This window comes from Carcharodon carcharias, chromosome 2 (genome assembly GCF_017639515.1).
Source record: "Carcharodon carcharias isolate sCarCar2 chromosome 2, sCarCar2.pri, whole genome shotgun sequence".
NCBI classification, from domain to species: domain Eukaryota; kingdom Metazoa; phylum Chordata; class Chondrichthyes; order Lamniformes; family Lamnidae; genus Carcharodon; species Carcharodon carcharias.
The window spans coordinates 68,256,207-68,283,655 of NC_054468.1; the positions used below are offsets into that span (position 1 = coordinate 68,256,207).

The following is a 27,449-nucleotide window of genomic DNA, read 5'->3' on the forward strand; positions in this document are numbered from 1 at the left end:
TGATCACTTCACTGAATCGCATAATTGATTATTCAGTTAACTACCATCCCACTACCCTTGCAGTTTTTCTTCTCAGAGAGGTTACACTCCCTATGTTCCCTCTCTGACACAAAACTCTGAACACACTTCTCTCATTCCTATCTTTTCTATGTCTATGTCACTGGATCACTGTCGCTAGGGAAAAGTAAAGCTTCTCTACTTTGTGTTTTATTTCCAGAATGACTGAACTTTCAACCCCTTTTAACCCATCTCATTCACTTCATGGGTTGTAAGGCCTCATTAAAAACATATACATACAAACAAACCCAAAAGACCTGAAATCTTTTAGTGACAAGTCTATCCAGACACTCAGACACCAAGATTCATAAACAAAACATAAATTAAACTGAAACCATTTTTATCTTTCTTAGCACACAAATATATATATATATATATATACATAAATCCACCTTAAAATTATACATTGGGCAGGACTTCTCCCCTTCAATTAAGGCCCGCCCAGCATGACGTCCGCACGGAAGTGCTATGTGCTCCCTGTGCAGCCTCAGGGAGATCGGCTCTACAATAAAATATATTAAAAATAGGGAAAAAAATCCCTGACATGAGTCGCACATGAGTTGGGACATGTCCATAACTTTTTAAAAAACTTTATTAATTTCTTAAAAACCAACATGAAGCCTCATCCTGCCCATGGATGAGGTTTCATGCTTTTTTTGAAGCCAGCCTGGGCTCCTGGCCTGCCCGCCAACCTTAAGGTTGGACGGGCAGGTCCATTAATTAGTTCAATGACTCTGTCAATGGTCTCAGTTGGCCATTGACAGGTCGGTGGGCACGCAGCTGATTTTGCTGAGCCCCTGCCTAGCTGAAAATTTAAGTGGGGCGCAGTGACATCGGGAGTTCCGCGCAATGTCACCGCACGTCATTTTACGTATCGGCGAGCGGGGGGGTGGGGCCCACTCACCAAAGCGAAAATCCTGACCTTTGTTCATAACAGCTTCCTTAGGCTTACTGCTCTTTTTGGTGACACTGTAAACCTCTTTTAATCTAATACAATCTTTTCATTATTATTCATTCATGGATGTGGCATTGCTGGCTAGGCCAGCATTCACTGCCCATCTGTAATTGCCCTTGAGAAAGTAGTGGTGAGCTGCCTTCTTGAACCACTGCAGTCCATGTTGTGTAGGTACACCCGCAATGCTGTTAGGGAGGGAGTTTCAGGATTTTGACCCAGCAATAGTAAAGAAAAAGTGACAGATTCTCTAGTTAGTTACGATCGGATCATGTTTCTAATGGAGTTTATTTCTTAAAGGAATGCACGTTCATTGAGAATTCTGAATTATTTCTTTAAATGTTCACCATTGTTTATCTATCATTATATATTTTAATTTACTATCTTAGCCAAATTGCCCATAATACTGAGGTAATTGATTTTGTTTAAATGTAATACCCTGCTTCAAGCTTACCCACATCACTTTCAAACTCTATGAAATTCTATCATATTATGATCACTTGTCCCCAGAGAACCCTTTTCTATATGTTCACTAATTAACCCTGTCTCATTATACAATATTTGATCTAAAATAGCCTGTTCTCTAGTTGATGCCTCAACATTGGAGCAGGAAGCTGTCTGATTTCCCCAGTTTAACCTTGGTGATGAGGTTAATTGTAACAACCCTAACTGCCCCATGACTAAGTTTAGCTAACTCAATACTAACCATGGATCAAACATGTGGTTGTGCTAGTTTATGTTGCCTCCATTGCCTTAACTAGATGAACCATTAGGAGATCCATTAGTCTCCCAACATCTCATTTGGAAAAAAGTAAACTTTAACATAAACAAATAAACCTTTTCAAAACAAATGCTATGTCATATTCAGATACAAGGAGGCTTTGAAAATGGTAATATGAGCCAATCTACAAAATAGCATATTGTTGACAATTACAAGCAATGAATTTGTGCAATTTTGTCTTCCAATGTTATATATTGGAAATGAAGCTGATGTATGGCTCATGATATCATCCACAGAAGAACAAATTACAAGCCTGGCAATTTTCAACATTTTTTTTAACACAAGGTATTAAAAGAAGTTCAAAAACTGCAATCATTGTACATGTTCATTGCATGATGCATGTAATGGATTTAACTTCGAACCTCTGTTCGTATTGTAGATAAGAAAATAACTTCACTCTGTTACAAATACAGAGTGCCAACTAATGAAAACAATTCCAGTCCAGAAATGAGATTTCAGTGAACCATTTCCTTTGATGATTTCTTGATAATTGAAAAAGAAAGTCCTATTTGTCAACAAAAAATTGTGTTCAAGCTCCCCAAATGGCTTTCTGGGTAAAAGAATCCCATGTTGTGACACTGAGTAGACGGTCTGCCTTCTGACCTTCTGAAAGCGTTTGCTGCTTTCAACCAGAGCAATGATGTATTAACATCATTGGATTCAACACGCTTTACTGGAGAGGGGAAAAAGTCAGCCAAACTTTCTGTGCCTGGCTGTTGTCCAGTATGCATGCATATGGACTAAGGGCAAGCTTTGTATTAGGCTTGGCTGTGATAGGCCATTTGACCATGGAGGTTATCAATTAAATGGTCCATATAAGAAGAATGGGCTGCATGCACAGTGGGAACTATACTGTGAGTAACTGCTTCAAGAGAGGACAAAATTGAAAATTTACATCTGACCTAACAATGATTCCAGCATAAAATCCCCATTCACTCATTTTAAACTCATATTAAATGGAGGTTTAATACAAGCATAATGTTTTCTCAGATACTAATTAAACATATGAGGGAATCAAACTAGTTTACTACTAAACAGCTTAACCGGGCATGTATTCACTGAAACCATAGTGGTTTCTCAAAGAAAATAGGAAAAGTTATTACAAAGTAGCTTCCATGGAAAGAATACTATTTCCACCTGCAAGCTTGAAGTTATTGTCGATAAGTGATAGAATTTTAATGATTTCATTTTATGGATAATACTTGAAAAATATGCCATGGGATAGCCAAAATTAGCGAAAATGGATTTGACAGAGAAATGAACCCACGTTATTGGAAAAAACCCTGTAAGAATTCACTAAATTATTTTCAGTTCAGCTGGGGTGTGTAGATTAAATTAAATGACCATTACATTCAGCAAAAGTACTGTATTTTTTTTAGTTATTTTCTAGTTATTTTCTCCCTTCATATTTCCCTATGGGACAGGAAACAGCTGTGAGGAAAGAGCTGGCTCAGAAAAAGCTCTAAACTGACCAACATTGGATAGTTGAGAGCAGTTACTCTGATTTTTCCTTTCAGTTCTGCATGAAAATGCTGGAAGCGTGATTCAAATTGGAAACTCAGTGATGTGGGGGAAACACAGATGTGATCCACCTCCCATCATTCAATTAAGCCATGTGTTGATATTGTGATTTCATGTGTCATCACACCAGCCAAATCGCTGCAGCTTTAAACAGTTAAATGATTATCTCTAGGGTGCCATTACAAAAGGATACATTTCCCTTTAAAGGGCTGCCTTTTGCTTTGTCCCTTGATTTGTTAATTTAGTTTATTTGTTTTGTAACAAAAGAGTTACAAAAGGATACATTTCCCTTTAAAGGGCTGCCTTTTGCTTCGTCCCTTGATTTGTTAATTTAGTTTATTTGTTTTGTAACAAAAGAGTTACAAAAGGATACAACAGCTTGGATGAATGAGATTTAATATTAATTTTAATTCCTAGAAAAATGGCTACATTGTTTCAAAAGGTACAGTTTATTTTCAATTGTATTGCCTTTTGTTTTTTTAATTTTTGTGGTAATACTTCTCATTGTGTTCTTTAGCTTACTGTATAAACATCATCTCTGGAAATGATAGATTATGTCCTTACCAGAATGAATGCAATTAGGAAATAACAATAAATACCATATTGCCCCTTAACTTATTAAATTATTTTCATATGACTAAATTGTATTTTTATAACTGATCTCTGTATTAACGATTGTTTTTCTTTGAGTATTGTTCCATTGGAACAGCACAGAAATGAAGTGCACTAAGCAAGAGCTCTTGATTATTTCTGGATTCAGTTTTGGTTTTTAGCTGTCCTGAATGTATATTTAGCTCAGGTCTGTCATGAGTATGTAATTGTGGAACAGTGGTGTGGCAGGTTACAACAATTCTTCATTGCTGCTGAGTTATTTTCTTTTATCTTTTAAGGAAGGTATAGTTCTGAACACAATGGTGTAGGTTGTGTCATTGTTTCATAGTTTGCCATTGTGAGATTTTAACTCTTGATCTTGGGGTTACAAGCCCAGTACCATAACCACTTGGCTATTTAGGGTCATAGTACAAGAGTGCAAATCAGGTGTCAGCAAATTGGCAACCTGTTCTACATTTCTTCCATTTTATATTTTAATTTACTTCAATGGAAATAAAAATTAGGAGGGATGTAAAATGGCCTGTCCATTTGCTGTCACCCACTCTATACAACTACACAAAGTCAAAATTACCCTCACAGATACAAAAGAAAAATATGCCAGATTCTGGAAATCAGAAATAAAAACAGGAGGTGGGGTGTGAAGAGTTGTAGTCAAGATAGCTGAGGGAGTTCGAGAGTTTATAGTGAATATTGGTTGATAGTCTATCCCTGAAATGAAGAAAAAGAAGCCACGGAGGGGAACAGAAGAGGCGGAGAAGACAAGATAAAGGCGGAAGTTGGAAGCAAACTCAATGAAATTTTGCAGTTCAGGACAAGAGCAGGAAATGGCACCAAGACAGCCATCAATCTACTGAAAAAATAAGTGAGGGAGGGAGCCTGAGTGGGGACTGGAACAAAGAATGTTCTCCACACCCCACAAGAAGGAATGTATGGCCTTGCATCCTTGTGGGCGTCCATAGCAACACCTTTTAATTGGAAAAAGTTAGTAGCAATGAAGGAGAAGCCGTTCAATATGAGAACAAGTTCAGCCAGGTGCAAGAGGGTGGTGGTGAACGGGGACTGGTAGGGCCTCTGTTCAAGGAAGAAGTGGAGAGCTCTCAGACTGCCCTGTTGGGGGATGGAGGTGTAGAGAGATAGGACATCCTTTATGAAAGGCAGGTTGATAGATGCAGGAAACTGGAAACTGTTAAAATGCTGAAGAACCTCAGAAGAGTCACAGATGCTGGTAGGAAGAGGCTGGACAAAGGGAATAAAAATAGAGTTGAGATAGAAAACAATCAGTTCAATGGGGCAGATATCGGTTGAAATGATAGGTCTACATGGACAGTTGGTTTGTGGATTTTGGGAAGGAGGTGGAAGTGGGCTGTTCAGGGTCAGGAGGGTATGAAATTGAAGAACTTGCAGGGCAGATTCCCAGAGGAGATGAGGTCAGTAACAGCCCAGGAAACAATAGCTTGATGTTCAGTGGTGGGATCTTGGTCCAGGGAGAGATGGCAGAAAGTTAGCATTCTAGAGAGTTAGCATTCTAGGGCAAGATGGTTACTCGGTGGATTGTGGGGGTAGTCAGGATGGTTGGGAGGGTTGGGTGTGGTCAGGGTGTCCACTGGGGGTCCGGGGACTCATAAGTATAGTTACCTAGGAGTTGGAAGTGGTTTTAATTCTTCTAACTTTTCCTGGGTAACTATTCTGCTAAGACAATCTGAACCACCCGGAGTCTCTGATTTAAATCAGAGTATTGGATAGTTCCCAGTGCAGGGTAACTGCCCATTGGAAATGTAAAATTCCCAGCAATTCCTTTTCAGTCCTTGCATGGGGACTTTTGGGGGGTTCCCTCCTCAGAGCACCTTCTGGGGTACCTCCTGGGTAAGTCTACAGGGGAATGGAAGATCTGGGCCCTCAGTTTTTTTTAAATTTGCAGAATAATGACATTAATTCCAGCAATGAGAAATATCAGCACACTTTTTATATCACAGAATCACAGAATTTTCCCAGCACAGAAGGAGGCCATTTGGCCCATTGTGTCTGCACCAGCTTTCCAAATGAGCATTATGACCTAGTGCCGTTGCCCTGCCTCTGCCCTGTACCCCTGCACATCGTTTCTATTCAAATCATCATCTAATGCCTACTTGAAGGCTTCGATTGAACCTGCCTCCACCACACTTCCAGGCATGAATTCCAAACCGAACCACTCGTTGTGTGAATAAGATTTTTCTCACCTTACATTTGCTTCTTTTGCAAATCACTTTAAATCTGTGCTCTCTCATTCTTCATCCTTTTACAGGTGGGAACAGCTGCTCCCTATCTACTTTGTCCAGCCCCCTCATAATTTTGAACATCTCCATCAAATCTCCTCTTAGCCTTCTTCTCTCCAAGGAGAACAGTCCCAACCTGTCCAAACTATCCTCACAACTGAAGTTTCTCATCCCTGGAACCATTCTTGTAAATCTCTTCTGCACTCTCTCCAATGTGTTCACACATATGATCAATCAAATGGATTAAAGTATTAATAGGTGATTGGCATGCTTTATAGTGGGTTCTGTAGGAAATGCAGAGGGAGCAAGGTGATGCAACTTGAAGTTAGACATTGCATGAAATGGACCTGATGATTGAGAGTAAGTGCAAGAACACCAGTTAAAAGGACAGTGACAACCCCCGGTGAGGTGAGAAGACTAAATGATAAAGCACAGAATGGGCAGTGATGAAAATGGAGACGGTACAAGGGTAGACAAGAGAATGGTGAATGAGCAGATGGGGAGAAAATGTCAGAAGACCATTTGAGGGTTGAACATATAAACAAGGAATGAACCTTAACAACGACTATTAAACAAGTGAGGCAGACAAGGAGAAAAAGTAGAGAGATGCTGTTGCTAAGGACACAATACACAGAAATGAGTCTTTCAATATTTTTAAAAAATGAGTGGTTAGCCCCACAATTACAATTTTGAAAGGCAAACTATAATTCTGTCAAATCGCAGTGTCTCACCATGGGTGTCCAAAAGTAAGTTAGTCTAATAGCTAGAAATTTGTCCTTGATTACCTTCAGTGGAGACATTGATCTTAATTCAAGGAAAAAGCAGTGCTTTGCTGTTGGACCTATGAGCCAACACATTCTGTGAAGGTATTGCATGGAACTGCACCAATCAGGACGGTCCTAGATTTGGTTCCTCTTTAGTGTTAAATTAGCCAATCTTAGCTGTGAGTGCGAAGTGGGCAGTGCAATTCATATTTTGAGGCTAATGGGTTGGAGAGGGTCATGAGCTGGAGTTCATGCTCCTTATTAGTATCCACTAACATTTGAAGTATATATGTTTGTATTTTAAGCAAGGTCAGGCTGGACTGTGGTTTCCCAAATTCATATTAATTGACCTAGAAATTCTGTTACTGTGTGCAGTTTTCCAGCTTGATTGTAAAGAGGCCCACATATTGGCCGCAACTAAGCCTTACCATTCAGGTGCAAGGACTGACCCCTCTGCCCCCATCATCACTCCTCACCCTGCACACCCAAAAATAGGCATGACTGAATTTATAGGGCAATCACTTCAACTTCAATCTCACAGGAGTGTTTCACATGTGGCAACTTGGGACTCTATGGAAAAGTTGCCTGTTGCCCTGCCAAGGGAAAGATATACAGAAAATGTGGGGAAAAGACTATTTTGCCAATAAGTGCAGAGGCAAAGCTAAACAGATGGAAGTCTAGCAAACCACATAAAGGAAAGAGAGACGGGAGTAACACAACTGTGAGAAGGATTGAAGAAGATACACAGAGTGAGGACATGAATAGCAATCACAATCCATTCTTTTTGTCAGGGGAAAGAACCATGAGAAAGTTCCAGTGATGGTGGTGTTGAAGTGAGCATGATAATAGATTCAGGAAGTGACAGTAATGTAGCACTGTGGGAGGAACTGAAGACAAAGGAATCAAGTGCACACCTGAAAAATGTGTCAAAAAGCTCTATCCTTACACATCCTGTGAGGTTCAAGTCTTTTGGATGTTTTCTCTGAATATTGCATTGGGCCAGGTTCAAAGAAGGTTGCATATTATGAACGACCAAAATATATTTAATTGCCTGACAAAGCAACAGTTGCAAAATGTATCATACTGAAACCTGAGCTTTTGATTGGCTTTATAAACAGTGGAATTGAGTACAAAAGCCAAAAATTTTTGCTAAATCTAAATAACAGTTCAACCACACTGTGACTATGGTTCCCAATTCTAGGTACCTAAAAGGTGTGAAGGGGAGGCTTAAAGGGAGGTTGTGGATAGTGGGCCTGGAAACAGGAGAAGAACCAAGGTCAACGATTTCTCTGCCTGACTGCAGTTGATATGAGACAGGTGAATGAAGCTGTAGCGAGAGAACATCGCCCAATTCCCACTGCGGACAAATTCTTTCAAGAGTTGTTGACAAGCAAAGTATTTTCCCACTTAGACTTAAAGTGGGGGTAACACCAGCTGGAAGTCTAGCAAACCACATAAAGGAAAGAGAGACGGGAGTAACACAACTGTGAGAAGGATTGAAGAAGATACACAGAGTCCTGATTGAAGGAACCTGCCAATTTTTGTCACTCATTGTGGACTTTACCGAGACAAGCTAATGGCATCAACGCAGCACCAGAGATGTACCAACACCAAATCCATGAGGTGATACAAGAGATTCCAGAAACAGCCAATATCTCAGATGACATAATTATTCATGGAGCCAATGGAGAGGAACATTATGAGCGGCTGAAATTATATTGACTAGATTGCAGTCAGCAGGATTTATGGTGAATGCGGACAAGTACTTGCTGGGCATGACAGAGCTAACATTCATGGGGCATAAACTCATGAGTAGCAGAATCAATTCAGCCAAAGACAAGATAGAAGCAATAACAGAGGCATGTTGAGAGAACCACAAAATGCCAGCAAAGTGAGAAGTTTTTTTGTACTTGTGAACTATTGTGTGAGGGACTTCCTAAACTTCAATGCCCTGGTTGATCCATTGAGGAAGTTGACCAGAAAGAATGAACAGCTCAGATTTGAAGATTATGCAGCGCATAGAGGTATTGTCACTGGACTGGTATTTCAGAGACCCAGGGTAATGCTCTGGGTTTGAATCCCACCACAGCAGATGGTGAAATTTGAATTCATTAAAAGTCTGATGATGACCATGAAACCATTGCTGATTTTTGTAAAATCCCATCTGGTTCACTAATAACCTTCAGGGAAGGAAATCTGCTGTCCTTACCTGGTCTGGTCTACATGCGACTCCAGACCCTCAGCAATGTGGTTGACTGTTAAAATGCCCTCTGAACAAGGGTAATTGGGGATGGGCAATAAATGCTGGCCTGAATGAATAAAAAAAAGAACAGTGCCTTCTAAGCTCAGAAAGACAGCTTGGCAAGTGCTTGAAACCTGGGATGCTATGATCCAAATGCACCAATGAAAGTGATAACAAACACTAGTCCAGTAGTATTAGGAGCAGAGATTAAAAACTGCTCTGTTCTGTTGAAGGGTCATGAGGACTCGAAACGTCAACTTTGCTCTTCTCTGCCGATGCTGCCAGACCTGCTGAGTTTTTCCAGGTATTTCTGTTTTTGTTTTAGTATTAGGAGCAGTGCTGGTGCATTTGCATGCTTAAGGCCTGAGAATCATTGTTTATGTGAGTAGATTTCCAACAAATGTGGAGAGGAGATACTCTCAGATGGAAGGAGTGGCCTGAGGATTGTTGTGGGCGTGTGGAAGATTCCATGCATACTTGTTTAGCATTGAGTTTGAATTAGTGACAGATCGCAAGCCATTAGAGATGATTTATTCTCTCAGTTCCGAACTATGTGCCAGAATCAAACCCCGGCACTTTAAGGTGGTTCACATTGCTGGAAAGATGAATACTGCTGATCCGCTATCCCAACAACTGAGGGAGGATCAAACACACACATTATCATTAGGGAAGGAATCTGAATCATTTGTGCAGTTTGTGGCAGTTTATGCTACACCCAGAGCAATGACAATTAGGGAGAGGTTGAAAAAGATTCAGACAAAGACCCAGAATTGGATGCCACAAGACAGAGAATCCAAGCTGGAAACTGGGAGAATTGCCCATTTAGGTCATACATCGCTGTACGAAATTAACATACATGAAATCTCAAGGCATCAGGTCAAACATGGGCAAGGAAACCTCCTGCTGATTACCATGTGCCACTCCCTCAGTAGTCCTCCATGTTGAACACCACTTTGAGGAAGCACAACTGGAAAGCATGTTCTCAGAGGCAGCAGACTTATAATGCCACAAAAGCTCAGGCCTATACTGAGGAGGCTAGCTCATGAGAACCAGATAGGAGTGGTTGGTACTAAGCAAAACTTATGGACCAAAGTATGGTGGCCAAGGATGGAGAAATATGTGAAGCAGTTTGTCAAAATATGCCATGGATGCCAACTTGCTATCAGATCGAGTATGCTGTACACAGTTACTGGCTGGACCATGGGAGGATGTAGCAGTTGGCTCACTTCCATCATGAGAGTCCATAATGGTAATTGACTACTACAGCCATTACTATGAGTATGTTCTGGTGAAGCCTACAACAACAGAGAAAATGGTTTCTGCATTTAATGAAATAATTGCAAAGCATGGTTTACCAGTCACTGTGTATTCAGACAATGGTCAACAATTCATTTCACACACCTTTGCCGTTACATGCAAGTTACAGGCATTCACCGCTGCAGGGGCAATGGTGTAGTGGTATTGTCGCTGGGCTAGTAATCCAGAGACCCAGGGTAATGCTCTAGGGACCCGGGTTTGAGTCCTGCAGATGGTGAAATTTGAATTCAATAAAAATCTGGAATTAAAAGTCTAATGCTGGCAATGAAATCATTGTTGATTGTGTTTTTTAAAAAAAAAATCTGGCATTAGGAAAGGGCATTTAGGGAATCTGCCATCCTTATCTGGTCTGGCCTACATGTGACTTTTAAATGGCCGAGGAAGCCATTCAGTTGTATCAAACCATGACAAAGCCTCAAAAAAGGAATGAAACTGGACGGACCAACTGTCATTGACCTAGGCCAGAAACAACAATGACACACTCAGCCCTGTCGACCCTGCAAAGTCCCCCTTATTAACACGGAATCATATCTTACAGATAATGCCCCTGACACCACCATCACCATCTGTGGGTATGTCCTGTCCCATTGGCAGGACAGACCCAGCAGAGGTGGTGGCACAGTGGTATACAAGCGGGAGGGAGTTGCCCTGGGAGTCCTTAACATTGACTCTGGACCCCATGAAGTCTCTTGGTATCAGGTCAAACATGGGCAAGGAAACCTCCTGCTACCATGTACCGCCCCTTGCTCAGTAGTCCTCCATGTTAGGAAGCATTGAGGGTGGCAAGGGCACAAAGTGTACTCTGAGTGGGGGCTTCAACATCTATCACCAAGAGTGGCTCAGTTGCAGCACTTCTGGCCGAGTCCTAAACTCAGTACTGGGGGGTCATTGAGGATCTTACGTCAGCATTGGGGCCATTGAGGAGCTTATGTCAGTATTGGGGGTGATTGAGAGCTTATGTTATTATTGGGGGCGATTGAGGAGCCTATGTTAATATTGTGAGTCATTGAGGAGCTATGTCAGTACTGGGGCGATTGGGAGTGTATGTCAGAATTGGTGGCCACTGAGGAGCTTATGTCAGTATTGGGGGCCAGTGAGGAGCTTATGTCAATATCAGGAGCCATTGTGGAGCCTATGTCGGTATTGGGAGCTGCTGGACTGGGTGTGCAGCAGCTGGTGAGGGAACCAACAAAAGAGAAAACATACTTGACCTCGTCCTCACCAACCTGCCTGCCACAGATGCATCTGTCCATGACAGTATCGGTAGCAGTGACCACCGCGCAGTCGTTGTGAAGACTCCATCGTGTTGTGTGGCATTACCAACGTGCTAAATGGAATGGATTTAGAACAGATCTAGCAGCTCAAAACTGGGCATCCATCACATACTGTGGACCATCAGCAGCAGCAGAATTGTAGTCGAATACAATCTGTAACCTCATGGTCCAGCATGTCCCCCACTCTCCCATTACCATCAAGCCAGGGGGTCAACCCTCGTTCAATGAAGAGTGCAGGAGAGCATGCAAGGAGGAGACTCCACAAATATCCCCATTCTCAATGATGGGGGAGACCAGCACATCAGTACAAAAGATAAGGCTGAAACACTTACTACAATCTTTAGCCAGAAGTGCCGAGTGGATGATCCACTTTGGCCTCCTTAGGAGGTCCCCAGTCTTCAGCCAATTCGATTCACTCCACGTGATATCAAGAAATGGCTGAAGGCACTGGATAGTGCTAAGGCTATGGACTTTGACAATAATCTGACAATAGTACTGAAGACTTGTGCTCCAGAACTTGCCATGCCCCTAGCCAAGCTGTTCCAGTACAACTACAACACTGGCGTCTACCCAGCTATGTGGAAAATTGCCAAAGTATGGCCTATACAAAAAAGCAGGACAAATTCAACTCAGTCAATCATTACTCCATCAGCCTGCTCTCGATCGTCAGTTAAGTAATGGAAGGGGTCATTAACAGTGCTATCAAGCGGCAATTGCTTAGCAATAACCTGCTCACTGTTGCCCAGTTTGGGTTCCACCAGGGCCACTCAGCCCCTGACCTCATTACAGCCTTGGTTCAAACATAGACAAAAAAGCTGAACTCCCGAGGTGAGGTTAGAGTATCTGCCCTTGACATCAAGGCCACATTAGACTCAAGGAGCCCTAGCAAAACTGGAGTAAATGGGAATCAGGGAGAAAACTCTCCATTGGTTGGAATCATACCTGGCACAAAGGAAGATGATTGTGGTTGTTGCAGGTTAGTTATCTCAACTCCAGGACATCACTGCAGGAGTTCCTCAGGATAGTGTCCTCAGCCCAACCATCTTCAGCTGTTTCATCATGACCTTCCTTCCATCATAAGGTCAGAAATGGGGATGTTCGCTGATGATTGCACAATGTTCAGCACCATTCACTGCTCCTCAGATACTGAAGCAGTCCATGTCCAAATGCAAGACCTGGACAATATCCAGGCTTAGGCTGACAAGTGGCAAGTAACATTCATGTCACACAAGTGCCAGGCAATGACCATGTCCATCAACAGAGAATCTAACCATTGCCCCTTGACGATCAATGGCATTACCATCACTGAAATGCCCATTATCAACATCCTGGGTTTACCACTGATCAGAAACTGAACTGGACTAGCCATATAAATACTGTGGCTGCAAGAGCAGGTCAGAGGCTAGGATCCTGTGATGAATAACACACCTGCTGACTCTCCAAAGCCTGTCCACCCATCTCCAAGGCACAAGTCAGGAGTGTGATGGAATACTGCCCACTTGCCTGGATGAGCAGCTTCCACAACACTGAAGAAGCTTGACACCGTCCAGGACAAAGCAGTCCGCTTGATTGGCACCACATTCACAAACATTCACTCCCTCCACCACTGATACACATTGGCAGCAAAGTGTACCATCTACAAGATGCACTGCAGAAATTCACCAATGCTCCTTCGATAGCACCTTCCAAATCCACGACCATGACCGTCAAGAAGGACAAGGGCAGCACATAGATGGAAACACCACCACCTGGAAATTCCCCTCCAAGCGACACACCATCCTGACTTGGAAATATATTGTCGTTCATTCACTGTCGCTGGATCAAAATCCTGGAACTCCCTTCCTAACAGCACTGTGCGTGTACCCACACACATGCAGCGGTTCAAGAAGGCAGCTCACCACCACCTTCTGAAGAGCAACTACGGATGATCAATAAATGCCAGCCCAGCCACTGAAGTCCACATCCCGTGAATGAATTTTTTAAAATGACCCTTAAATGGCCACATACAAATCGAGAAGTGAAACACCAAAACCAACCCTTAGAGAAATGGATGAGGAATGAGGACTGCTCAGGCAGAAGGCAAAGATTAGAAGGAGGCATATGTGGCCATGAGCAACTTCATACACTGCAATGAGGAAGAGCGCAGCTCAGTTGCTATTTGGATGGAAAGTATTTTTTTAATTCGTAATTTGACATTCGTTTACTCAGAGGGTAGGATGTTCTACTTGATGTGCGGGGAGGGGGGGGGGCGGGCCCTGCACGTCAGCACCTAAAAGGACACGCGGTGACATTGTGTGAGTGTCCTGACATCACTGGCATCCATCGTGATGTTTCGCTGAGTGGGCACGCAATGAAGTTTGACACGCGTCCGCCATTAATTGACAGGCTAGATAAGGCCCTTAAATTGGCAATTAATGCCGATTTTCAAGGCACCTGTGTGATCTTCAGCTCGGCACATGGGCACAATGGGCAGGCGGGTAAGCGAATTTTTAATAAAGCTCATCCACGGGCGGGATAAGAGGGTCAGAGCAGTTGTCAATCTGGTCTGTGAGTATTTATTGCAGAAAGTTTTTTAAACTTGCCTGTGTGATCTGCAGCAGTTCAGAACAAATTCCAGCAGCTTTCTGTGTACTTTGAACCTTCAGCTCTGCATCTTCTGTCAGTAATCTTTATCGGGCCTGCAGTTTTCCGGACACCTCCCTTTAGCCTGGGTATGGGTTCTGACATGTCCGCTGGAGGCAGCTCCTCTGAGGAGGAAGGGAGAGCTAGAATAAGGAGAAGGCCAGGAATGCACAATCAGCCTCCAGGGGAGCCACCTTTGGGAGTACAGGCACAGGCACAAGGCGCAGGGCCAAGAGGTAGTCCAAGGTGGAAGGGGCTGCAGAAGACGCCACTATCCTGCTGCCAGGGTATTCAGGCGGCGAAGCAGATACCTCAATATGACTGAGGTGCAGTGCCATAGGAGGCTCCGACTGTCAAGGGAGACAGTCAACACTATCTGTCGGATGATTGGCCCTGAGATCTCTCATAAATGTGTGGACGGACACCCCATGTCAGCGGCTCCAAAGGTCACAGTTGCCCTCAACTTCTATGCTCTGGTGGCATTGATTTAAGGTAAGGGGAATGAGGTTGACAGGTGAGGTGATGAGGAACTCTTGCACACAGTAATGTGGGACACACTGGCTGAAAGGGCTGTGGATGCAGAAACCCTCCTAACATGTCATACGTATTTGGATGTGCAATTGCGATGCCATGGCATACAAGGCCATGGGGATAGTGGTCAGAAATGGGATAAGGCGTCTTTGGAAGGTGCTGGACATGCGCATCTTTGAAGGGCCAAGGGACCTTTGTATATGACCCACACCTCTGACTCTGTCAGTCTGTGAATGAGCAATATTGCAACAATAACAAATCAAACAATCATCAGTGCTTTGGATGGTGGGAAGACAGAGTGGATGGGACTGTGAAAAACAAATACCTAGCCGCTCCAGCCTCACTGACGCTTGTGGACCTGAGCACATGGCGCCTTTCAAGCTCCAGGGCCTCCTGCTTGAAACGGCTCAAAATCAGCAACTGGGCCTGGCCGCCTCCAGTCCGCAAAAGCTCAGAGGCATTGTGAGCATTTTTCTCCTGAAAAACAGAGAAGACCATTCATTGCAGCTGATCGCACATGGACTCTGCACGCGCACACTGCACCCCAACCATAGTGGCCCATCTCAGGCCTCCAGTGTCTCCTCTCCCCACTACTGCTGTTCAGTCATAAAAATATAGTACGCCTGCTCCCAACCCTCCCCAATGGCCACCTTGGACACATTCTGTGTCCATCACTTTAAGAAACACATGGTTTTAGCTCCCGTGGCAAGGAGGCGCCACTAGGTGCGACGCTGAGGTCGGCAGATGACTCTTGGCCACGAGACCTTCAGGTTCCCCTTCTGCAATCTCATCACCGTGAATAGAGTGCATGTGTTGGAGTTCTAAGTACGCGTTTAGCTGCATCTCCTGCAGGTTTCCCCCAGACTAGTCATGTGCGACTAAGAGCAATGCATGAACCCATCTCCTCATGAACCACTGAGGCTGATGTAAGCATGGTCACTATCTGCTTGCCCACCCAGCGTACGAGAAATGCCCAACATGACTCAATGCAGTCACGACAATAGAGCTTTGGGGCGGGGGGGCCTCAAAGGCTAAGGCTACCCGCTGGGTTAAATGCCCAACAACAACATGGTACTTACCCTGCTAGAGCGCAACAACTCGTTGAAGTGCTTACGGCACTCGACCCAGGTGTGCCATATCATGTCGCAGGAGCCCACCACCTCCGCCACCTCCTCCCAGGCACACTTTGTCATGGAGGGGGGCCTCCTCCTCTCATCCTGGGGAACCAGCACCTCCCGCTGTGCTGCCACCTTCTTGAGAAGGGCAGCAAATCAGTCATCAGAAAAGTGGGGGCACATTGGCCCCCCCTGCTAGCCTACCCTGCAGCCAGCCCTGCTCCTGTGGCAGACCCTGCAGCCTACTCTGCTCCTGGAGCAGGCCCTGCAGCCTGCCCTGCTCCTCTGCCCTTCCCTCCAGATCGCCCTGCTGAGCAGACCCCCTGCGGCTGGATCTTGAGGTGGTCATAGCGAACGGCCTCCAGGAGGCTGCCAGGCCTTCTTTAAACAGACCGCCGCAGCCTGCACACTCCTGCTATCCACGGGAGTCGGAAGTGCGCTGGGCAGGCCTTAATTGGCCCGCCAGCGCAAAATGACGGCGCAGTCCCGATTGTGGGCGCCGATCAGGTCAGCCCTGCCCATGTCCGCACCTGCTCCACCCACCCGCCTGCCAAACGGAAAATTTTGGCCAGGGAGTTCGGGAAGTAATGATTTGTTAAATTTGTTTTAAAATTTATTGCAGCATGCTCAGAAGGGATGGAGCCCAAGCTACATGCACCAAGCAGACCATGCACATGCTTTTGGTCTAATAAGGGGGGCATGTCATGGTGATAGCTGATTATTTGTGTAAGTGTGTATAAACTTTAGAATTGGATACTATACCGTATTTGGATAAGATACTGTAAAGTCATCTAACACATGTTAGGGAGGTAGCCAGCATGGCAGATTGAATTGTTGGTGCTGTTAAATCTGTGACTTTGAGAGTAGTACTTCCAGCCTGCGATGTGACACTATCTGATAGGAGTCAATGTGCAGAGATACTCTTATATCAGTTTTCAGTCCACTGAATAAAATTGTTCCCACAATTGCTCTTCTCCACTGATGCTGCCAGACCTGCTGAGTTTTTCCAGGTAATTCTGTTTTTGTTTTGTTCCCACAATTTGGAATTTACAAAATTTAAAAACAACGGTGATTATGATCGTAATATGGCTTCACTGTGGTATATAATGAAATAGGTTCTTGCCTTTGGATATAGGTATAAAAGTTATTTTTATTGTCACAATCATTCATTTAACACTTTGGAATTTACAACAGCTCACAATACCTTAAATTGAAAACTTTCTGTCACATATAATTTTTCATAAAATTCCTGTAATTGTTCTGTATCCTGTGGGATATAATCACCCCATCTCCAGTGTGATTAAAATTATAGAGAAATGTATTATATTTCAGCAAATAAAATAGTGACTAGAATTTGTATGTAATTTGCAAACACACAGTTCAAGATGTCTGCAAACTAATTTCTGCACAAAAAATAATTTTCCATTTGTCTCTGTTTAAAATTATTTATTATGTGCTGGACAGAGATGCATGTCCTAACTTAGCTAATAATCAAAAGTCTTCATTACTTGCATGTGGGGTTAGCAATGAACTGTAGTTTCCAGGAGAGAATAAAATAAGATACCTGACAGACAATTTCCATCTCCTTTGGTGGCCTTAGAACAATGGATTTTGAAAGCACAAAAATCAAGTACATTATTTTTTATCTGCACTACTACACCTTGTGTACATGTTAAAATGTTAGGATAGATCTTTGGTAAAAAGACCAAGGGCAGGATTTTCGGAGCGGTGGGCGGGCCCAGGAGTGGCCGGGAGACAGCCCGCTGCCTCCGATTGGCCCCCGACCACAATTTCATGCTAGCTGGCCAATTAACAGCCATCCAGCGTGAAAGGCGCGCTGAGGAGCTCAGGGCTACTGGAGTGGGGGCAGGAGGAAGGTGAGTGCAAATGCCTTCTCACCTATCTCTTTTTGTGTTAACTTGTCAATTCATGCCTCATAGCTCATCCCTCTGGGGAGCAGCCTTTTTATTTTCCTCTGCATTATATTTAAACACTGGATGGCCCCCTGTTCTCGTGGCAAACAGAATGGTTCACAGAACTCAGTTGTAGATGGCCCAGGGCACTCTACACATCGCCATGCTTCTGAGCATTGAACTCAACTCATTTGCAAATATAACCCAGCATCCTATTCACTTTGTCTATTGGTACCTCAAACTATTTGGCATGTGAGTGATGAGTTAATTAGTATCAGCAGATCTCTTTCAACTTCCCTAAGTCTTCTAACGTTAGTTTTAATATGCAACACTTCGCATTTGTCCACACTGAGTTTCATTCACCATTGTAACCAAGCTCTCTGCATGAGATTTTCATTGTCTTCTTGCTGTCATTTGAACATTTAATTAATTTGCATTGCGACTGCGATTCTAGGTCAATTATGTGCACAAGCTCCTGTCCCAGTGTTAGATCCCTGAGGAATTCAACTCACTTGCCCCAGGTATTTCTAAAGAAATGTGAAGATAAATTTGAGCTAGAGTGCTGGTGCACTTCTGGTATTATTTATGGTTGAACTAAGTTCTACACTTACTCCTATTGTAAAAGCTATATTCAAAGATGAAGAGCAATCATTGTAGGACAGGGAAAGTGCTGCTTTAACACAGCAAATAGACCTATTAATCAATCACAATAAAGAAGGAAACTGCAGTAATTGTTATGAAATGGATTGTAAAATTATAACTGTTTTATTTTGGAGGATTTAAGACTTTTAAGAAGCTAATTAAAGCACTAGGCAGAATGCTATATATGATATTTTACATGTTGAAAGCAGAGGGCTTAAATCAAGCCTCAGGCCATCAGGTGGCTATACAACAGGGGAAACTGTGCTATCAGACTTCAACTTGTACAAGGTAGATTTCCTTTCTTTGTCACATCAATCCTCATATGATATTCCCCTCCAGCCAAGAGGAACTCGCCAAAGCTTCTTTGACAGCACTTCTCAAACCTCCATCTCATCGAAGGCCAAAGAAAACAGACTTCTGGACTCAACATTGAGTTCAACAACTTCAGACCATGAACTCTGTCCTCCATTTTGATTTTTTCCCCAAGTGTCAATTTGTGTCTTATTTTCATGTTTTTGCTTTCAGAGCTGACCTTTATTCTGCAATTAATACCTACTCTAGACCAATGCTTTGTTTGTTTACTACTACCATTACTGGTCCTTTTGCTCCATGACATCTTTGGTATATAATCTCTCCCACCCCTAACCTATCCCTGACTTTCCCTTTTGTTCCACCTGACCCCCTCTCCACTTTCTCAACAGCATAAAACCCATCACATTTCTACCTCCCTTCAGTTTTTAAGAAGAGTCATATTGGATTTGAAATGTTAACTCTGTTTCTCTCTCCACAGATGCTGCCAGAGCTACTGATTTGTTCAGCACTTCATGTTTTATTGCAAATCTCCAGTATCTGAAGTTTTTGCTTTTATTTTAGTGTTTAATTCACTGCCACCTCCCTTCCAGGAATGCCTACCTTGAAAAAGTTCTGCTCTTCTCTCCAATGAGATCTCCACCTCATTTGCCTTTATTGCTTTCCATTTCCCTCCTGGTATTTGATAAGGTAGTTACCAAAACTCACTGTCGCAGTCACATTTCCTTCCTCAGTGACTGTCTCCGGCTCCAACTTACTCCACGTTGATTCCAACTGAGGTTCCATCTTTCCTGTTTCAAATCCACCCAGGATTACAGGTGCCTCTGAGACATATAACGTTCCTCAGACTGCTGTTCTCACCGCATCCTGAGATCCACAATCAGTGCCATTTGATGCCAAAGGTACACGCCCGACCCATCTCTCGAGCAGCACTGACTGGCCCTACCTCAAAGTTGCCCTGGTCTCCTGTTTCATTTCATACTTTGTATCATTCAACACCTTAACAAGAAACTTTTTCTCTTCCTTTCATGTGATAAGGAAAGCATGCTCCAACAGCTTATTGGTACAGATGCCCCTGCAGATCCTTACTCTACTTCCCTTCCTTCCGATTCCATCCATTTTTCAATCCCACCTTACGCCATGTGCTCACCGTACCCTCTGACCTTTCCCTCTCTGACACTGAGCTCAGCAAATGACTCAGTTTTAACCCCTTACGGCCTCAACTCAATGAATTTTGGACTCAGCATAACATTGAACTCTTCTTCCGTCACTTTCGCCTCCGTGCTCACTTATTGGGGCTGGAGTCTTCCCCAGTCTTCACCGACCTTTTCACCCATCTCCAATACTCTCCCTCTGCTGTGGACCCTTCCCTCTGGCCTCTTACCCACTCTCTATCTTTGCATTGAGAACTGCCGATGTGACATCAGCTATTTCAGTTTCTCTGCTTCCCTCAACCACTCTAACCTGTCTCCCTCTGATCTTGCTGCACTCCGTTCTCTCAGGTGTAACTCTGATTTTGTTATCAAACCTGCTTACAAGGGTGGTGCTGTTGTCTGGCATACTGATCTCTACTTTGCAGAGGCTGAACGCCAACTCTCAGACACTTCTTCCTACCTTCCCCTGGAGCATGACCCCACCACCAAACATCAAGCCATCAATTACAGAGCTATCACTGACCTCATTTCCTCTGGAGATCTTCCCTCCACAGCTTCTAACCTCATAGTCCCCAAATCCTGCACAGCCTGCATCTACCTCCTTCCCAAAATCTACAAACAGGACTGTACTTGTGGAGCCATTGTCTCAAGCTATTTCTGTTCCATTGAACTTATTTCTTCCTAAATTGACTATTTTTTACCTCTTGTCGTGTTTTCCCACCTACATTTTGATTCTTCTGACACCCTATGTCATTTCAACATTTCAACAGTTTCCTGGCCCTAACTGCCTTCTCTTCACTATGGACTTCCAATCTCTCTACCTCCAACTCCACTAGGACAGTCTGAGGGCTCTCTGCTTCCTCCTTGAAAGGAGGCCCAAACAGTCCCTAACCACCACCACCCTCGCCACGTTGCTGAACTTGTTCTCTCACTGAATAACTTCTCCTTTAATTTGTCTCACTTCCGCCAAATAAAAGGTATGGCTCTGGGTACCCACATGGGCCTGTCACTTTATGGGGTATGTGGCACATTGTTCCAGTCCTACTCAGGCATCCTCCTACTACTCTCTTCCAAAAACATTGATGACTGTATCAGTGCCACATTGTGCTCTCGCCCGGAACTGGAAAAATTCATCAATTTTGCTTCCAATTTCCACCCTTTGCACCTTTACATGGTCCATCTCTGACACTTCCCTTTCCTTCCTCAACTTTTCTGTCCCTATTTTTGAGAATAGACTGTCTACTAATATTCATTGCAAGCCTGGCAACTCTCATCGCTACCTTGACTGCACTTCTTCATGCCCTGCTTCCTGAGGACTCTATTCCATTCTCCTGGTTTCTTCATCTCCATTGCATCAGCTCTGATGATGCTACCTTCTACAATGGTGCTTCTAACATGTCGTTCTTCTTCCTGAGCTGAGGATTCCACCTCACTGTGGTTGACAGGGCCCCCAACTATCTCTGACCCGTTACCCGCACTTCTGTCTTCACCCTTTCCCCTCCCTCCCAGAACCACAATAGGGTTCCCCTTGTCCTCACTTCCCACCCACCAGCCCCTGTATTCAAGGAATAATCCATTACCATTTCTGCCACCTCCAGCATGATGCCACCACTAGACACATCTTCCCCTCCTCATCAGCATTCCGAAGGGATCATTCCCTCCATGACACCCTGGTCCACTCTTCTATTGCCTTAACATCTCATCCCCTTCCCATGGTACCTTCCCTCCTTTCTCCTCACTATTTAAGGCACTGAACACTCCTTCCAGATGAAGCAGCAATCTGCTTGTACTTCTTTCAATTTAGTCTATTGTATTTGCTGCTCACAATTTGGTCTTCTCTACATTGGAGAGACTAAACGCAGACTGGTTGACCTCTTTGTGGAATGCCTCCACTCAGTCCTTAAGCATGTCCCTGACCTTCCAGTTACTTGCTATTTCAATTCATCATCTTGCTCTCATGCTCACATTTCTGTCCTCAGCCTATTGCAATGATCCAGCAAAGCCCAACACAAGCTGGAGGAACAGCACCTCATCTTCCGATTAGGAACTTTTACAGTCTTCTGGACTCAACATTAAGTTCACCAACTTCAAACCATGTACTCTGTCCTCCATTTTTTTCCGCAAGTGCCAGTTTGTGTCTTGTTTTCTTGCTTTTGCTTTCAGAGCTGACCTTTATTCTGCAATTAACACCTGCTCTGGACCTATGTTTTGTTTATTTTCTACTAACATTGCCACTCCCATAGCCTTTTGTTCCATGACATCTTTGCTATATGATCACTCCCACCCTCTAACCTATCCCTGACTTTCCTTTTTGTTCCACCTGACCCCCTCCTCCCTTTTTCGACAGCATAAAACCCACACATTTCTACCTCTCTTTAGTTCTGTAGAAGAATCATGTTTGACTCAAAACATCAACCCTGTTTCTCTTTCCACAGATGCTGCCAAAACTGCTGAGTTTTTCCAGCATTTTGTGTTTATTGCAGATCTCCAGCATCTCAGTATTTTGCTTTTATTAAGGAAAGCAGGTGCATGGGAGCAGAATTATTTCCCAAGTCACACACCATCCTGACTTGTACATAGATCACTGTTTCTTCATTGTTGTTGGGCCAAAGTTCTTGACCCAGCAGCATTGTGAGGGCACCTCCACCAAATGCACCACAGTGATTTATTAAGAAAGCTCACCACCACCTTCTCAAGGGCAACTGCAGATGGGCAATAAATATCAGCCTTGCCAACGATGATGTCTCAAGAATGAATAATAGAGAAAATGTCAAACTAATTACTCTGACGCCCCTAGAAAGCAGCCATCCATGTAACAACAAATAAAAATTCTCTTATAAAGAGAATGTTTCATTATAGATTTTATTCTAATTGTAAAAATTCTATAAAATCTATAAACAAAATCAGCTAATTTACATGGTTATCCTCACATGCATAATAACAGCTGACTCATTGGCTGTGAAGCTCTGTGGGAAGTCTTCCGAATGTGAAAGGTGCTTTCTGAATGTAAGTTGTTGCTTTTTCGAAATTATTCTTTGCATTACAGTTGGAGACATTCACGTCATTTTTAAAAAAAATTTTTAGCATAAACGCTAAGATGGATGTTTTGAAGGAGAGAGAATAAAGTATTTTCCCTCATCTTATAATAAATGCACAAATAAGACTTTGCTTTATGTTCCTGAGAGCCGACTGGGCATAAGTGCTTGTCCAGTGTAGCATGGAGCTATACATGGAGCAGAAAGATTCTGGGTTCATGTGTGGAGAAAGGTTTGGGTAAAAGGCTGGATGACCATTGGAACAATAAGATATAGCACTTTCAAGGTGGGAATAGAGATAAATTTGAGAAAGGGAGATTTTTTAAAAACATCCAAACAAAATTTAGAAATGTAATGAAATAATGTATCATTAATTGGATCGTGCATTTTCTAGGCTCCATGAGTACTGTTGTAAAAAAATATAAATGATGCTTAAGAATAGATCTGGCACTTACATACACATTGGATTCTGTTGTTCACACTCCCCCTGACTATAAGTCAGAACTAAAGGGAATGAAAAGTAATGTTTTTCTCAGATAAATCCACATCTTTCTGAAACTGGTCCAGCTAACCTTTGAGAAGTGTGGTATCATAAATATTCAGCATCAATGCTGTTGATCACACCACATCAAACCCACACACTTCCCACAGTTTCCATCTGCCAATCCTGCCCCCACAACAGCAATGCCAAGATTTATTATGAAAGTGCAAAGCATTTTTTGTTTTTTTTTTAAAAAATTTCAAACATATAATTATAAATGTACAGATTCAAACAAAAAAGACTAATTTCTGTGGAATATTTTTGGTGACAAAATTAAAAGTTTGGGACCAAAGACAAGAATTGACTGTAAAACTATGAGATGCTTTGAGGGGATTAAACTGAGCTGTGTACTTTGCACTTTTTAGGTGATACCCAAAGATCAAAATGGGGCCGGAGATGTACACCCACATTTCTGTTGGGAATTGTGCTGGACATCATCTTGGTAAAGGGACTTGTGCACCCACTTAACGACTGCTGTCAAGATGCAGATTAGGGAGGCGATGACGCAAATCAGAATGCAATGCTGATTAGATGCCAATGCAGCCATGTTCAGACACCACAATCCAACACTGTCTCAACCTCCCACAGCTGAATATAATGCTAAATGGAAAGAAGGATCTATCACCCGCACTATTTAAAGGAATCATGAACTGCTTACAAGTTAGTTGCTGGATAATTTCTTCTCTGCTGGTGCAATTGTATGTTTTTTTTAATATTTCCTGTATTTTATTAAATTTTAATACTCTACAGGGAAGCTGGTATTGAAGTACATTTTTGGTAATTTAAAATTTGGCGCTGAAACAAATTGTTTTCACACATGGGTGGGCTGGTAAGACTTCTTGAATGTGACTGGGAAAATGAAGAGAGGCACACAGAGCAGGACAAGCTGCTAGAAGAAGGAGGAAGAAGAAGGGGAGATGGGGTCTCAGCAGATCTCATAACCAATGAATGTCTTCAGTAAACAAATTCCAATGAGGACAAAATGCATGAGATGCCTTAGTAAAGATGTCATGACTGAAATCTACCAACTTTAACATCAAAACAGAGCAAAGACAACTTTGCCTGCGGCCATCAAGGTGACTGTCTCAACTTTTATGTGTTGGTTCTTTCCAAGCTTTTGCTGGACATACAAGCAGATTTTACAGTTTGCAGTGCACTTTGTACAAGAGTGGACACTAAGGCTCACTATATAGAGACAAATACTTTCATCTCATTTCTTTTTGCCCCAGACAAACAAGTCGAGCAAACATGAGGAATTGTGTGGATTGCAGGCTTCCCCATGATTGACTACATGCACAATTCCTTGCAAGCACCTAATCTCAGCCATGTACATCAACAAAATTTCACATCTTCAATGTGCAACTTTTGTGCAATCACAGGCAGCATCTCATGCAGGTGAATGTCCATTAATCTGGCAGCAGTCATGATTATGTCATTCTGTGACAGTCCTTATTCCACTTGTATTTAATCTACTATAAAAAGTTAAAGGTTGGCTATTGGGTGACAACATTTATCCAACCTGGCTGATGACTCCATCCAGAATGCACACAAATATGTGCAGCAGATGTACAATGAGTGCCATGCTGCCAGGAGGGACATTATAGAGCACACCACTGGCATCCTTAAACAATGTTTCCTGCAGTAATCAGATGAGTGGGTATCTATTTAGTATGCTGCATAATCTGACCATTTTGAGGGTACAGCCCTTGGTGCCACCTATCAGGCAAGAAACTGAGGCACTGGATCATGAGGAGGAGGAGAAAGTGGAATAGGAAGTGGAGGAAGAGTGAGGAAGGAAGGCTATGATGTAAATTACTTCTTCATGCCCAGGCTCTACATGATCGAGTAATTCATGAGCAATGCCAGTAACCTCAACAACAACTCCCAATTCACCAGTCTCAGATGCCTTTCTTTTCCTTTATCACTGACCATCAAATTGCTCTCCTTCTGACAACACAATTAAAAATCACCAGATAATGCACATTCCAATCAAATTTTATAAATTCACTCATTCCATAATGCATACAAGATTACCCTTGTGCAGTCCCTTGTGCCTGTCTTCCATGTGCCTTTGTCTCTCCTAGTGCTCCAATGAGCTGATTTCCCTAGTGGCTGAAGTGTGGGAAGTGGAAGATTGCTGACCTTTAATTGATGGGACTGCAGATGGGCTTGGAGGGTGACCTCATACTGCTATGGGCTATAGCCTGCAGCATCTAGGTGTGGACTGCAGAAGTCTGGGCCAGCAGTCTGGCTGTCAAGCAATAACAAGGGCACCACAGAATGGTAGTGGTGGGAAGAGAATGCTGTCATCGTGAGAGAGGAAATCATGTTTACCCTTTATGGAGCCAAGAAATGTTACTCTTCAGGGGTTGGAAAATAGGTAGGCCTGGAAACCCTTAAATGACTTGTTACTTTTGAAAGCAGCTTAAACAGCAAGATAACAAGTATGTATGGTTCTTCCAGTACAGGCAGCTTCTCGTGCCTAGGAGGAAGTTTTCTTAGTTGCAGTTACTTTCACATTTTCGGGTAATGCACTTTTTATTAATGAAGCTAATTCCATGCGAGCACCAAGTACTTGACATTCATTATCAGGAACATTTCTACTGATCTGAAAAGATGTGATTAATGTAGATAATGCTGCTCTGCAAATGCCAAGTAATTTGGCTAAGTTCATTAATTCTTTGAGAGAAATTATTTTTCCTCCTCCATCTGTACCAGTGATCTTAATCTGGTATCCTGTAATATGCATATGAAAATGGCTGAAATGTGGCTCTTTGCTTAGTTTCAGATGCCCATACAGTTTTATCCTTGTGGTAATTAATGTAAGCAATTACACTATTGCCACTAGTACAAGCGTCCAGTATGTTGCAGTATGAATCTGAAGTGGAAAACAAGTACAAGGCACAACTTACAGTTTACCATACAGCATTTTCGATCATTTTGGCTTAAAACATAATTTTTCACTTAAATAACTGTCTCTCTCAGTGAGCAGCAAATCTTAAGGATGACAAGTTAGCTGGTTTGTATAATGCAGACACAGACGTAATGGATCTGAGGGATAGCAGAACACATTTGTGAACTCAGCTTCTCCTGAACAAGACAAAAACAGAATTACTTGGAAAAACTCAGCAGGTCTGGCAGCATCGGTGGAGAAGAAAAGAGTTGATGTTCTGAGACCTCATGACCCTGAACAAGTTCTGCAGGAACCTTTCTCACTGTTGACTCCTGTTCTCCAACACAGTGAAAATACCCAGACAAAGTACCTTCTGAATTTCAAATAACTAACATCTACTGCATGGAAGCTAAAATGGAATGAAAGGTAAAGGGAAGTGAATGAATGAGACAGACAGGCTGAATGTGAGAAGTGTGCGAGAAAGGGAATGAAAAGCATTTCTCCAGGAATGAGGAGAATAAGTGAAAGAGGCAAAATGAAAAAGACAAAGAGATATAATATGAAAGATATGAAGCAAGCGAGAGGCAGAGGGGGCAAGAGTAAGTGGGGAAAAGAAATATGGGGCAGGATCTTCCCCCTGTTGGGGGTGTTGTGTAGGAGCGGGCATGAGCAGGCGTGTTCCCGATTGGCGCCCCCGCTTGAGGGCGTGCTGCTATTTTAAGTGGGTGGGCCAATTAAGGCCAGCCCAGCATGACGTCTGCCAGGAAGTGCCTGTGCAGCGGTTGGGGGGGGGGGTATTCTCTGCGCCAGGAGTAAGCTCTTTCCTGCATGCAGGCGAAAGAGCACACAGATCTCCCTGAGGCAAAGTGCTGCCTCAGGGAGATCGGCTCAGGTTTGAAACTTTCAATAAAGAAGGCAAAAA

At 43.1% G+C, this 27,449-nt stretch overlaps 1 protein-coding gene across 1 annotated transcript in view; it reads left to right on the top strand.

The window, feature by feature from the left end:
- Positions 1-24,364, top strand: part of LOC121289763 (potassium voltage-gated channel subfamily E member 3-like) — a 91,638-nt gene extending 67,274 nt beyond the window's left edge. The window contains exon 2 of the mRNA XM_041209512.1: positions 24,000-24,364. Coding sequence (XP_041065446.1) covers positions 24,000-24,080 — 81 coding nt within the window. The 3' untranslated portion in view covers positions 24,081-24,364. The remainder of the gene's footprint in view (positions 1-23,999) is intronic.
- Positions 24,365-27,449: the final 3,085 nt, after the last annotated feature.